The 12,989-nt window shown below is 39.5% G+C and overlaps 1 protein-coding gene across 3 annotated transcripts in view; it reads left to right on the top strand.

The window, feature by feature from the left end:
- LOC105538241 (taste receptor type 2 member 1) overlaps nt 1-6,016 on the top strand; it is an 89,936-nt gene extending 83,920 nt beyond the window's left edge. For 2 of the 3 annotated variants that reach the window (XM_011978045.1, XM_011978044.1), the window contains exon 2: nt 5,028-6,010. In XM_011978045.1, coding sequence (XP_011833435.1) covers nt 5,108-5,887 — 780 coding nt within the window. In that variant the 5' untranslated portion in view covers nt 5,028-5,107 and the 3' untranslated portion in view covers nt 5,888-6,010. Of the gene's footprint in view, nt 1-4,667 lie in introns of those variants that run through there. The other variant, XM_011978043.1, reaches the window with a different exon arrangement.
- The last annotated feature ends 6,973 nt before the right edge of the window (nt 6,017-12,989 follow it).

Here is a 12,989-nt window from a genome sequence, read left to right as displayed (position 1 = left end):
CTGAAACAAGACAAGGATGTCCACTTTTACCACTTTTATTCAACATAGTACTGGAAGTCCTAGCCAGAGCAATCAAACAAGAGAAAGAAATAAAGCGCATCCAAGTCAGTAAAGAGGAAGTCAAACTGTTGTTGTTCACCAGTAATATGATTGTATACCTAAAAAACCACAAAGACGCATCAAAAAAGATCCTAGATCAGATAAATGAATTCAGTAAAGTTTCAGAAAACAAAGTCATTGTACACAAATCAGTAGGACTGCTATACACCAACAATGGGCAAGCTGAGAAACAAATCAAGAACTCAATCCCTTTTACAACAGCTGCAAAAAAACAAAAAAAACAAAACAAAACAAAAAAAAAACTTAGTAATATATCTAACCAAGGAGGTGAAAGATCTCTGCAAGGAAAAATACAAAACACTGCTGAAAGAAATCGTCCATGACACAAACAAATGAAAACACATCCCATGCTCATGGATGGGTAGAATCAATGTTATGAAAATGACCATACTGCCAAAAGCAATCTACAAATTCAATGCAATTCCCATCAAAATGCCACCATCATTCTTCACAGAACTAGAAAAAAACTAAAAGTCATATAGAAACAAAAAAGAGACCACATAGCCAAAGCAAGACCATAGAACAACAACAACAACAAAAAACCTGGAAGCATCACAAAACCTGACTTCAGACTATATTAAAAAGTTGTAGTTACCCAAACAGCATGGTATTGTTATAAAAACAGGCACATAGACCAATGGAACAAAATAGCCAACCCAGAAATAAAGTCAAATACTTATAGGCAATTGATCTTTGACAAAGCAAACAAAAACATAAAGTGGGAAAAAGACACCATATTCAACAATTACTGCTGAGATAATTGGAAAGCCACATGTAGAAGAATGAAACTGGATCCTCTTCTTTCACCTTATAAAAACAACCTCAAGATATATCAAAGACTTAAATCTAACACCTAAAACCATAAAAGTTCGAGAAGGTAGCATCAGAAAAACTCTTCTTTACATTGGCTCAGGCAAAGAGTTCATGACCAAGAACCCAAAAGCAAATGCAGCAAAACCAAAAATAAATAGGTGGGACCTAATTAAACTAAAAAGTTTCTGCACAGTAAAAGAAATAATCAGCAGAGTAAACAGATGACCCACAGAACAGGAGAAAATATTTACAAATTATGCATCTGACAAAGAACTAATATCCAGAATCACAAGGAACTCCGACAAATCAGCATGAAAAAAACAAATAATCCCATCAAAACGTGGGCAAAGGATATGAATAGGCAAGTCTCAAAAGAAGATATACAAATATCCAACAACATATGAAAAAAAAGCTGAGCATCACTAATTATCAGAGAAACACAAATTAAAACCACAATGAGATACCACCTTGCTCTTGTAAGAATGGCCACAATTAAAAAAATCAAAAAATAATAGATGTTGGTGTGGATGTGGTGTAAAGGGAACACTTTTACACTGCTGGTGGGAATGTAAACTAGTACAACCACTGTGAAAAACAATATGGAGATTACTTAAAGAACTAAAAGTAGGACTATCATTTGATCCAGCAATCCCACTCCTGGGTATCTACCCAGAGGAAAAGAAGTCATTATATGAAAAAGACACTTGCACATGCATGTTTATAGCAGCACAATTTGAAAATACAGAAACATGGAACCAGCCTAAGTGTCCATCGATGAATGAGTGGATAAAGAAAATTTATATACACACACACACACACACACACACACCCCCCCCATGGAATGCTAAGCCATAAAAAGTGAATGCAACCTATTGCTCAGCAAAAAATAGCTTTTTAAAAATAGTACTGCTCATTGACAATGCATCTAATTAACTAAGAGCTTTGATGGAGATGTACAAGGAAATAAATGTTTTTATGCCCGCCAATACAACATCCATTCTGCAACACATGGATCAAGAAGTAGTTTTGACATCCAAGTCTTATTATTTATAAAATACTTTCCATAAGGCTACAGCTGCCATTGTGATTTCTCTGATGTACCTGAACAAAGTAAATTGAAAACTTTCTGGAAAGAATTCACCATTTTAGATACCACTAAGAACATTTGTGACTCATGGAAGGAGGTAAAAAAAAAAAAAACAACAATAACAGGAGTGTAAAAGAATTTGATTCCAGCCCTCCTGGATGACTTGGAGGGGTTCAAGACCTCAGTAAAGGAAATAGCTGGAGATGTGGTGGAAATAGAATGAGAACTAGAATTAGAAGTGGAGCCTAAAGATGAGACGGAATTGCTGTCATCTTATGATGAAGTTTTTAAGAGATGAGGAAGTGCTTCTTACAGATGAGCAAATAATTTCTTGAGATGGAAACTACTCCTGGTAAAGAAGTTGTGAACATTGTTGAAATGACAACAGAGGATTTGGAACACTTCAAAACTTAGTTAATAAAGTAGTGGCATGGTTTGAGAGGACTGACTCCAATTTTGAAAGTTCTATCATGGGTAAAATGCTGTCAGACAACATCACATGCTACAAAGAGGTCTTTTGTGAAAGGAAGAGTTCATCAATGCACAAAATTGATTGTTGTCTTATTTTAGGAAATTGCCACAGTCACCCAACCTTCATTAACCACCAGCCTGATCAGTCAGCAGCCATCAATATTGAGGCAAGACCCTCCACCAACAAAAAGATTATGACTCATTGAAGGCTCGAATGATCATTAGCGTTTTTTGGTAATAAAGTATTTTCAATTAAAGTATGTATATCTTTTTTTAAGACATAGTGCTATTGTACACTTAATAGACCATAGTTTAGTATAAACATAATTTTTATATGTCTTGGAAAACCAACAAATTAGTGTGACTGGCCTTATTGCAATGTTCTTGTATTTTGGTGGTCTAGAATTGAATGCACAGTATTATGGAAGTATGCTTGTATTTCATAGCTGCATGCCCTTATATTTTTGTTTTTCTAAGCTGCAGAATGTGAAATTGCAAAGTTTCTTCTTCTTTCTACTCAAGGGAAAACAAGGCTCATCCTCCTGGCATGCTTGGATTTGGACCTATTCTGATAGCATCTGCTCATGAACGCCTCCCTTGGTGCTTCCTTGAAGATGATCCTATCTCTTTCCTTCATCTCACTGTAGTTGTGTCAGGAAGAACAAAGTGAGTCCAAGATGGCATAGACGGTCCTATTCAGAGAATAGCCATAAAAGAACCTACAGATTTACTCTCACTACTAATTTTTTTAATATGACTTCCCTTCCAGTTTTCTAAAAGTAAGATTAATCTTAAGTATTCTTTATGACAAATTTAGACAAAGTAACACGTTCATTAAGACATATGTTTCATTATCGGGTCTACCAGGTACCTTTTGGTTAAGTGCTAAGTTGGAGATGCTTTAATTCCCTCAATGTTTATTGAATTGGTCCCCACTTTGTGCTCTGGTGATGAATTGTCTAAAGAACTAACTTGGCTGGGAGTGGTGGCTCATGCCTATAATCCTAATACCTCAAAAGGCCGAGGCAGGAGAATTGCTTGAGGTCAGGAGGTTAAGGCTAGCCTGGGCGATGTAGCAAGGCTCCATGTCTACGAAAGTTTTTTAAAAAGCAGTCAGGCATGGTGGTTCATATCTATAGTCCTAGCTACTCAAAAGGCTGAGGCAGGAGGATTACCTGAGCCTAGGAATTTGAAGCTTCAGTGAGCTGCGATTATACCATTTCACTCCAACTTAGGTGACAAAGCAAGGCTCTGTCTCTAAAGAGAGAGAGAGAGAACTTAGTTTTATATCACATTATATATGTGGTTTTCTCTGCCTTTAGTCTTGGAATAACTGGAAGATACAAACTATTCTTTATCTGCCTTTGTCCGCTCATAGTGGTTCTGCCACTGTTGATCATCTGGCAATGTCTAGAAACATTTTGGTTGTTACAGCCTGGGGAGGGCATCTAGTGGGTAGAGGACAGGAATGTCATAGACACTCTACATTTCCTAGATTGCACAGGACAGCCCCTGCCCTAACAAAGAATTATCTAGCTCAAAATGTCAATAGTGTGAAGACTGAAAAAACCCACTTCAGCATTACAAGCGGCATGGTATACATATTAAGAAATACCAAGTTAATTTTTCATAGTGCGTTAGAGAGTGAAAGCAACAAATTTAATCATGTACTATTTTATCTTTACTTTTCTACTAGAACAACTAGCTCATGTCATAAAACTCTCATAGTTTTGGAAAAAATAAGAGAGAAAAGGTTTTAACCCCTGAATTACCCTGCAGATGCTGACCAGAGTGAGCAGTGCTGAGTGCTTGTCTTCATTTCATTGCACCTTACTTTCCCTTAGGCCTTTGACCTGGTGTACACACGTATGTGCAAGCTTAATTACTTTGCTTTTATACTTAGTGATACTTTTGTTTTATTATGTATGTTTTATTCTATAACTATTTTATAGATAGTTTTGAATTGCTCAACCGTTGCATATTGGGGAACTACTCAGGAGTCCTATGTTGCTGGTTGTATTATATCATCATAACGGAAGTGAAAATTTCAAAAATATGTATTTTAAAAGAGTACACAGATAACATTAAGTAGAATCACACCTGTAGACAAAATCAATTATTTGTAGTAGAGATGAAGAATTGAGTATCTTTGACTAATTACTGTGGAGGAGCCGTTCTCCCAGCCATCTGAAGGTGTCTGATTGCTTTATTTGCCTGTGATGACTTTGAAAGCTAGGTAAACCTGTAAAATGCAAAAGCCATCAATAAGAAGCAAATTGTTGCTAGAGTATCTCCTCCTTATTTGACTGTCTCAGAACTAAATTGAGAAAGCAGTGACATAAACAAATATACACAACCTTCCTGCCTCATGCCTTTATTGTTTGTCTTGTTCTCCAGAGGAATCCTGATCTAATTGAAGAATAACATGAATAACCCAGCTGGTCCAAAGCTCTATAACTGCATTATTTTTTAAGTAAATAATTTTTTATTCCTAAAATGCTAGAGTCACACCTGATTATCTCTTTTCTTTTTGCAGTGATACAATTTCTTCTTGGGACTTTCACGAATGGCATCATTGTGGTGGTGAATGGCATTGACTTGATCAAGCACAGAAAAATGGCTCCACTGGATCTTCTTCTTTCTTGCCTGGCGGTTTCTAGATTTTTTCTGCAGTTGTTCATCTTCTACATTAATGTGGTTGTTATCTTCCTGATAGAATTCATCACGTGTTCTGCGAGTTGTGCATTTCTCGTATTTGTAAATGAATTGGAACTTTGGCTTGCCACATGGCTCGGCATTTTCTACTGTGCCAAGGTTGCCAGCGTCCCTCACCCACTCTTCATCTGGTTGAAGATGAGGATATCCAAGTTAGTCCCGTGGATGATCCTGGGGTCTCTGCTATATGTATCTGTGATTTGTATTTTCCATAGCAAATATACAGGGTTTATGGTCCCGTACTTCTTAAGGAACCTTTTCTTCCAAAATGCCACAATTCAAACAGAAGTTAAACAGGCTATACAGATTTTCTCTTTTGTTGCTGAGCTCTTAGTGCCATTACTTATCTTCCTTGTTGCTGTTCTGCTCTTGATTTTCTCTCTGGGGAGGCATACCCGGCAAATGAGAAACATGGTGGCTGGCAGCAGGGTTCCTGGCAGGGGTGCCCACATCAGCGCGTTGCTGTCCATCCTGTCCTTCCTGATCCTCTACATCTCCCACTACTTGATAAAAGCTTTTCTCTTTTCTCTAAAGTTTCATGTCAAAAGGTTCATCTTTCTGTTCTGCATCCTTGTGATTGGTACATACCCTTCTGGACACTCTCTCATCTTAATTTTAGGAAATCCTAAATTGAAACAAAATACAAAAAAGTTCCTCTGCCACAGTAAGTGCTGTCAGTGAGAGAGAACTTTGATCAGTTCATAGAACCCATGATTCAATGATTTACCCACGCCGGCCACACTTCCCTCAGCCAGACAAAGCAGCCTGTTCATAAATATACAACACATCCCCTTCAGGCTGTTTATCCAGCCTGAGGTATTTTTATGGATTTGCTACTTTTCAAGCAGTTAAACTGATTTTGAAAGCACAGCATATGTTGATGGATTACATCAATGTCAATATCCTGGTTGTGATATTGTACTATCATCTTGCAAGTTGTTACCATTGGGAAAACTGAGTAAATGATCCAGGGTCTTTCTGTATTCCTTCTTACAAATGCATTCATATCTACAACTATTTCATAGTTAAAAGTTTGGTGAAAAAGAAAAGCACATGTTTGAACTTGTGATATCGGAAGGACACATGAATGCTGTATGGTCCATGACTGTCTGACGCCTAGTCTTCGATGATTTATCCTGACTTTAACTGGCTGACTGTTCATTTCTAGTCTACCTGGATATTATTTCTGCTCTGTTTGTTGGAGTTGCAGGCAATGGAGCCATTCTTTCTCCTCAGATCACAAACGAAGCAAGGATAAGCAGGCCTTCTCCATCCTTATAAGCATATTCTACTACTTCATCCTGCCGAGAGTCTAGATGCCATGGTGACATGGCCAATCAACAGATAAAGGGGGAAGACAGATGGAGGAGGAGGAGGATGAGTCGAGGGCTGAATACCTGTTTTCCATTTCTCCTAGCTGTGCACTCTGAACAGACAATAACTTGCAAAGATGTTTTACTTTGTATTTGTGTGCCTGACTTTGAGACCCTTTCAACCAAGGGTGGAAATTTGGAACTCCTCCTGCATTGCATGTCTTCCCAATGAAGCAACATCAGTAGGTGGGTGGGGCTGGGGGTGTCTCCATCTGCTTGAAGTCGCATACACATTTTCTCTTTGGTTGAGATTTTGAATACTAAGAGATAGGTAGGTAGGTAGGTAGATAGATAGATAGATAGAGAGATAGATAGATAGATAGATAGATAGATAGATAGATAGATAGATAGATAGATAGATAGATAGACAGACAGACAGATAATTATGGAGATAGATATACTTATGTATTTCCAAAACAGCTTCAGAACCATTTTGCTTCCAGATAAGTAAATGAAGCAAAAAATGTTCTTAAGCTTAGCTGTAACTTGTAGTTCAGGTGCGATGATGCAAAGTAGGTTTAGGTTTAGATTTGCCCATCACCAGTAATAGGAACCCAAATACAGCTTTTCTAACCCAAGCCATGCAGGCCTGGTTATAATACACAAATGAAGGATTTAGCTTCAGAAGATTCAGGGACATACTTATCTTCTTGGGCATGGGAACTAAGCTCTGAGTGTACTCTCAACTTCCCACGGGTTTCACACTTCATTCCCCAAGGAGCAAAATGTCAGCCTCCATCTTCCTGCTATTTCATTTTCCCACATCCCACTAGGTAGGAAGGTTTGTAGCTAATCATGCACTCAGGAAGCCAACTGTGGGAAGATCAGTTGTATCCTGGATGTAATTATTGCTTCTGATTGGGGGAAAGGACAAAGAAAAGTCAGTTTTATTTGTCTCAAGTTCAGAGAATATCCGGTTCCTTGAACCTGTGATATGTGTACCTGAAAGAGTGGGAGCAATTTCAAACATTCAGGGAGAAATTTGTCATGATACAAGTCTCATGTGGTTTTTTTTCTTCTGATACTAAATTCTGATTCTATTTCATGCAACTCCTGCTTTAATAATGTTAGCTAATTAGATAACTATTAAGGATGACTAGGTTCGTATACTGTTATCAAGAAATGCTTTAAAAAGAATTCATAATAAAACAAACTATTCTAAAAACATTTTCATAGTCTACTTTCCTAGAAATATATTTCTTCCAGAAATGTTGCCTAGCTATTGAGTTGATGAGTATTGCATAGGACACTAATTGCTCAAATTTAGAAGCAAAACAGACTGAGCCTTTGTCTCTCTGGAGCCACACTTATCTGCACTCACCAGCTTTGCCAAATTGCTTTTGTCCACATTGAACAGCGGGTTGACCTCTATCATGGTGCAACATCTTTTTGTACTCACTCTTGTAGTTTTAGAGATGGGGCTGGACATTATGGCCTTGGTGAGTCTTGGCTGTGGAATGGCATGCCCGTAGGTGAGGGCAGTTGACTGCTGATTGCAGGACGTGGTGGTGCCACACTTCCTCTACATCCTGTGGCTCCCCGAAGAGATTCAGCGCTTGCTGCTCAGTTAAGTGGCTTCTGGTTGTGGCTTCCAAATAGACTCTGCACTAGGAGGCTGACTCTTAGTGAAATGGGAACCAGCAGTCTTTTTCCATTCCACTTTAGATGGAAGTTCAATGAGCAGACCCAAATCAGGAGAGAAGGGCTATCTTACTCTGTCCCAGTCTCTATTCTATCATTGGCTCTTTCAGTCCCCAGTCCCAGGGGTTCTGCACAGTCTCCACTGACTGAACATGATAACACCAACAGAGAAGGCTAAATCTGTATGCTTATAGAAAAAGACGGTTAAGAGTATAAACGTTGACTGGGCGTGGTGGCTCTAGAAATAGACTGTTAAGAATATAAATGTTGGCCGGACGTGGTGGCTCATGTCTGTAATCCCAGCACTTTGAATGCCAAGGCAGGTGGATCACTTGAGGCCAGTAGTTCGAGACCAGCCTGGCCAACATGGCAAAATCTTGTTTCTACCAAAAACACAAAAATTAGCTAGGTGTGGTGGTGTGCACCTGTAATCCCAGCTACTTGGGAGGCTAAGGCAGGAGAATCACTGGAATCTGGGAGGCGGAGGTTGCAGTGAGTTGAGATCGTGCCACTGTACTCCAGCCTGGTGACAGAGTGAGACTCTAAAAAAAATAAATTATATGTGTCTATATATAGAGAGAGTCAAAATTTGAATGTTCAACATAAGTTCAAAAGCCTCACCAATGATAAATGCCTTTAAATTCTCAGCCACTCATTCAAGTGTAACAATTACTTGAAGATACAGTGCTCCGGACAAGAAGGTGCTAGAAAGACATCTAATGTCTGCCATCTGTCTTCTTCAGGCTGATGACCAGGCATCCTAGGTGTTTCAGACAGTTCAAATGTTTTGCCCCATTGTATGTTTAAGTGCAGGCATACTTCTCATGCTAAGGATATTGTGATTTTAGGTTTGAAAATATAGTTTCCATAACTTTTGTCCTTGTAGAGTTATACCTCTTTGGGTGAGAAGAGAAACAGGTACTCAGAAATATGCAGGAGAGGAAGAAACCAGCCAGACCATCGAAATTCACATTGGCAATCAAAGAGGAGACAGATGTTACAGAGTGATGGCACTGATAATGGGGAAAAATCCAAATGATGAGGGCAGGGAGACCCACATGTTTTAAAGAGGGTTTTGCTAGGGAATGAGTTTGGAGTTAGACTGAACATTGTATTAACACAAACTTGAGATCAGTAGAAAGTTCCTTTTTTATTATTAATATTCTTTGTTACCTAAAAATTGCAGACTCTCTAGGAAAACTTTATGCCAGGAGAAGGTTTTGTACTAGGAAAATTTCCTCAATAAGCTGAAAACATTAAGATTTGGGGACAGTCAGTACAAATTCAAGATACCTCATGGACATGTGTTTCACTGCCATCTTCACTGCTGTCTTTCTACACAAAACTAGTCTCTCTCCCTCACTAATACAGCAACTTATACCTTGGTAGGATTAAAATAATGATTGTTTTCAAGATGTGATATAAACATGTGGATTCATATCTGTGACATCTGGATCTACTTAATCTTTTTGACTGGGGATCAGGAATTGGCGATTGTATCCTAAAATTGAAAACGTATTTATATCAATGAAATCAATGAAGTGTGGATTTCCTTTTATTATTTTTGGCATTTTATATTGTTTCTATTTTAAACATTTCTTCACAAGATCATAAACATAATATTAAATCAAAAATTGACTTAAAATTCTGACGACGGGTCAATTTTTTTTTTTTTTCTTTTTTTGAGACAGAGCCTTGCTCTGTCACCCAGGCTGGAGTGTGGTGGCATGATCTCGACTCACTGCAACCTCCACCTCCTGGGTTCAGGCAATTCCCCTGCCTCAGCCTCCTGAGCAGCTAGGACAGGTGTGTGCCACAATGCCCAGCTAATTTTTGTGTTTTTAGTAGAGACGGGGTTTCACCATGTTGGCCAGGCTGGTCTCAAACTCCCAGACTCAGGTTAGCTGCCTGCCTCCGTCTCCCAAAAGTGCTGGGATTACAGGCATGAGCCACCGTGCCTGACCCAGGTCAATTTTTAAAATACTAAGAATTCATTTTGTTTAAACTTCAACGTTTCTGAGGAAAAAAGGTACAGCGTAACTCTGTTTCTATTTTTGAAGTTGGGATGCATGCTCTTTAGAAAGATCTTTCGCGTCCATGACTTAAACTCTGTCCCTCCCATGGATCGGTGTAAGTCCTACAAGATAAGCACGCACGTAAGTGTGCCGGGTGGAATTTGAATTCGGGAGCGTGCAGGGACTAAGTCCTGTAGCTAGACTGGACTTGGCACTTGGTGGGCACCGCTTGAATGACCCCAGTTCCACAACTGCTGGGGAAATTTCAGATTCTTCTGAGGATGAACAGATGAAAAGGAGTGTAGAAATTAAATAAGCGGCTAACAGTGGAGTAGGATCTTATATCACTAAATACATGGAATGTCCTCTGGCAAAAAACCCACCCATTTGAACAGCAGATGCTGCATTTGCGATTGTAAATTACTAAGTCTTACTTCACTTGAAACGCAGCCTGGTGGCTTCTAGAAACATTGACCAGATATAGGATTTGGTCAGGAAGTTTAGTTTCATGATTAATAGTCTCCAAAATACCACTGCTTATCTGCTAAAATATTTGAAATTCCTGAACTAAGGGCTTATGCCTTTGATAATGAGATATGATGTTTTCAGCAGCATGGGTTCCTGGTGGGTGTGCAGAAGCAGCTCTGTGGGATGAGAGAGGGAACCTAGAGTGTGACATTTTAGATTGGGAGGCTGACTGGATATGTGTAGTCCTGTTGAGAGGAAAGTCATTAGTCCGTAGGCAAGTCACAGCGCTGCGTTCACAAAGCCAGCAACCCAGTCTCCTCAGCTCTCCTCCCTGGAACCGCGCCTGCTTATTTTGGTGATTTAGGCAACTTTTGTGCAATGCAGTAAGCCCTGTCATGAACTGAGTCTCAATTTCTTCCTCTGCAAAATGGGATTAAGAATAACACATACCACATGCTTGGCTAAACTTCTTCACCATTGTGAGCACACATGAATGTAACCTCCAGATAATGGGGACTGTAATAAGTACTGTCACGAGGAATCCCCAGCAGCCCCTCCAGAGAAGAGAGGAGTGCACAGGAGGGAAAACGTTGAACAATAGAGGGTCCTAATTAAGAGCCTGATTTGGAGTCTAGATCCACCACTAATGAGCTAAGTGACCTCATGAGCCTGAGCCTCGCATTTCCTCATCTTCGTAATGGGGTTAGGAATCATTCCAAGCTTAATGAGAGGAGCTGAGGGGTTAGTGGAACCCAGTTCCCAGCACAATGCCTGGCTGCTGCCATTGTTGTTTTTAGTTATGTTAGCCGGAGGAAACTGCTAGACTTTGATGACTTTCCATCAGCAACGATGACAGTTTTGTATGCTTCCTCCTAATAATCAGTCACAGGTTTTGGAGGACAGCTAATTCTAGAAAAAGGAAACAGCACATGTAAAAGTACCTGGCAAAGAAAGGAAGCAGAAACCCCACAGAGAATCATGCACAAGTGAAAAGAGGAGAGGCCAAGGGAACAATCAAAGGTATGTGGAGTTGCTTTTGCTGCAGGACAAAATGACGCCAGGACGGCAGCACCTCCAAGACACAGGTTCATTCTCACTTGTGTTGTGCGCTGGCTGTGGCTGTACAGCAGCCCTGTTACTGTTCACACTCCTGCAGGAGCAGCTCCTGTTTGGGACAGGCTAGAGGAAAGAGTGAAAACAATGGGGACTGGGGAGGTCTAAAACTTTTGTCATATCCACTTGCAAATCAGGCAGCCAAGCCCAGTGTAAAAAGGAGAGATATGGAATTCCTCAGAGAAGGGATAAAATCATCCTACCATACGGGAATGTAAAATGGTGTAATCACTATGGAAAGTGGCTTGGCAGTTCCCCAGTAAGTTAAACATAGAATGACTACATGACTCAGCAATTCCATTCCTAGATATGCATCCAAGAGAACTGAAAACGGGAACTGGAACAGATACATGTGCACCCATGTTCATGACCGCATTATTCACAGTAGTCAAAAGGTGGAAATAAAACAAATGTCCACCAACAGATGAATGCGGAGACAAAGCGCATGTTAATACAATGGAACACTCCTTAAAAAGGAACGGAGTTTGTATACATGTCACGACATGGATAAACCCTAAGGACATGATGCTAAAAGAAATAAGCCACACACAAAGGACAGATATTGTACCATCCCACATAGAGGGCAAAATCAGAGACAAAAAGCAGAAGAGAAGTTACAAGAGGCTAGGGGGCAGGCGAAATGGGGAGTGATCGCTTAATTGATAGAGAATTTCTGTTTGGAATGGTGAAAACCTTCTGGAAATAGTAGTGATAGTTACACAACTGAGGGCCACTGACTTATACACTAAAATGGTAAATGTTATTGTGTGTATATGTATACACAATATATAACACACATATATATCCACAATAAAAAATATAATTCTACCAAAAAAGAAAAGGAGAAGAACGAGGTGTACTTCTACCAGGATACTCTGGTCCTGTTCACAGGGAAAACACAGGTGACCGAATCTCCATTGTGAACGAACTCACGATTAAACCTCAATTAGTCTTCCCCATTAGAATCAGGTTATGATTAGGTTAACAGATAAATACTGTGTTTAGACTAACAGATAAATACTGTGCGCCCAGATACTTTTAGAATCCAAATAGACAATGGCCATTCCAATATGAACTCCTTCTCCTTTCCGAGTACACAAGACATTTTACAGGCCATTGAACACAAGCATGTGCAGTGATTGAAATATAGCACAAAAAAAAAAAAAAAAAAAA

The sequence above is a fragment of the Mandrillus leucophaeus genome, unplaced genomic scaffold (genome assembly GCF_000951045.1).
Source record: "Mandrillus leucophaeus isolate KB7577 unplaced genomic scaffold, Mleu.le_1.0 Scaffold188, whole genome shotgun sequence".
Classification (NCBI taxonomy): domain Eukaryota; kingdom Metazoa; phylum Chordata; class Mammalia; order Primates; family Cercopithecidae; genus Mandrillus; species Mandrillus leucophaeus.
This window is presented reverse-complemented; position numbering and strand designations above follow the sequence as displayed.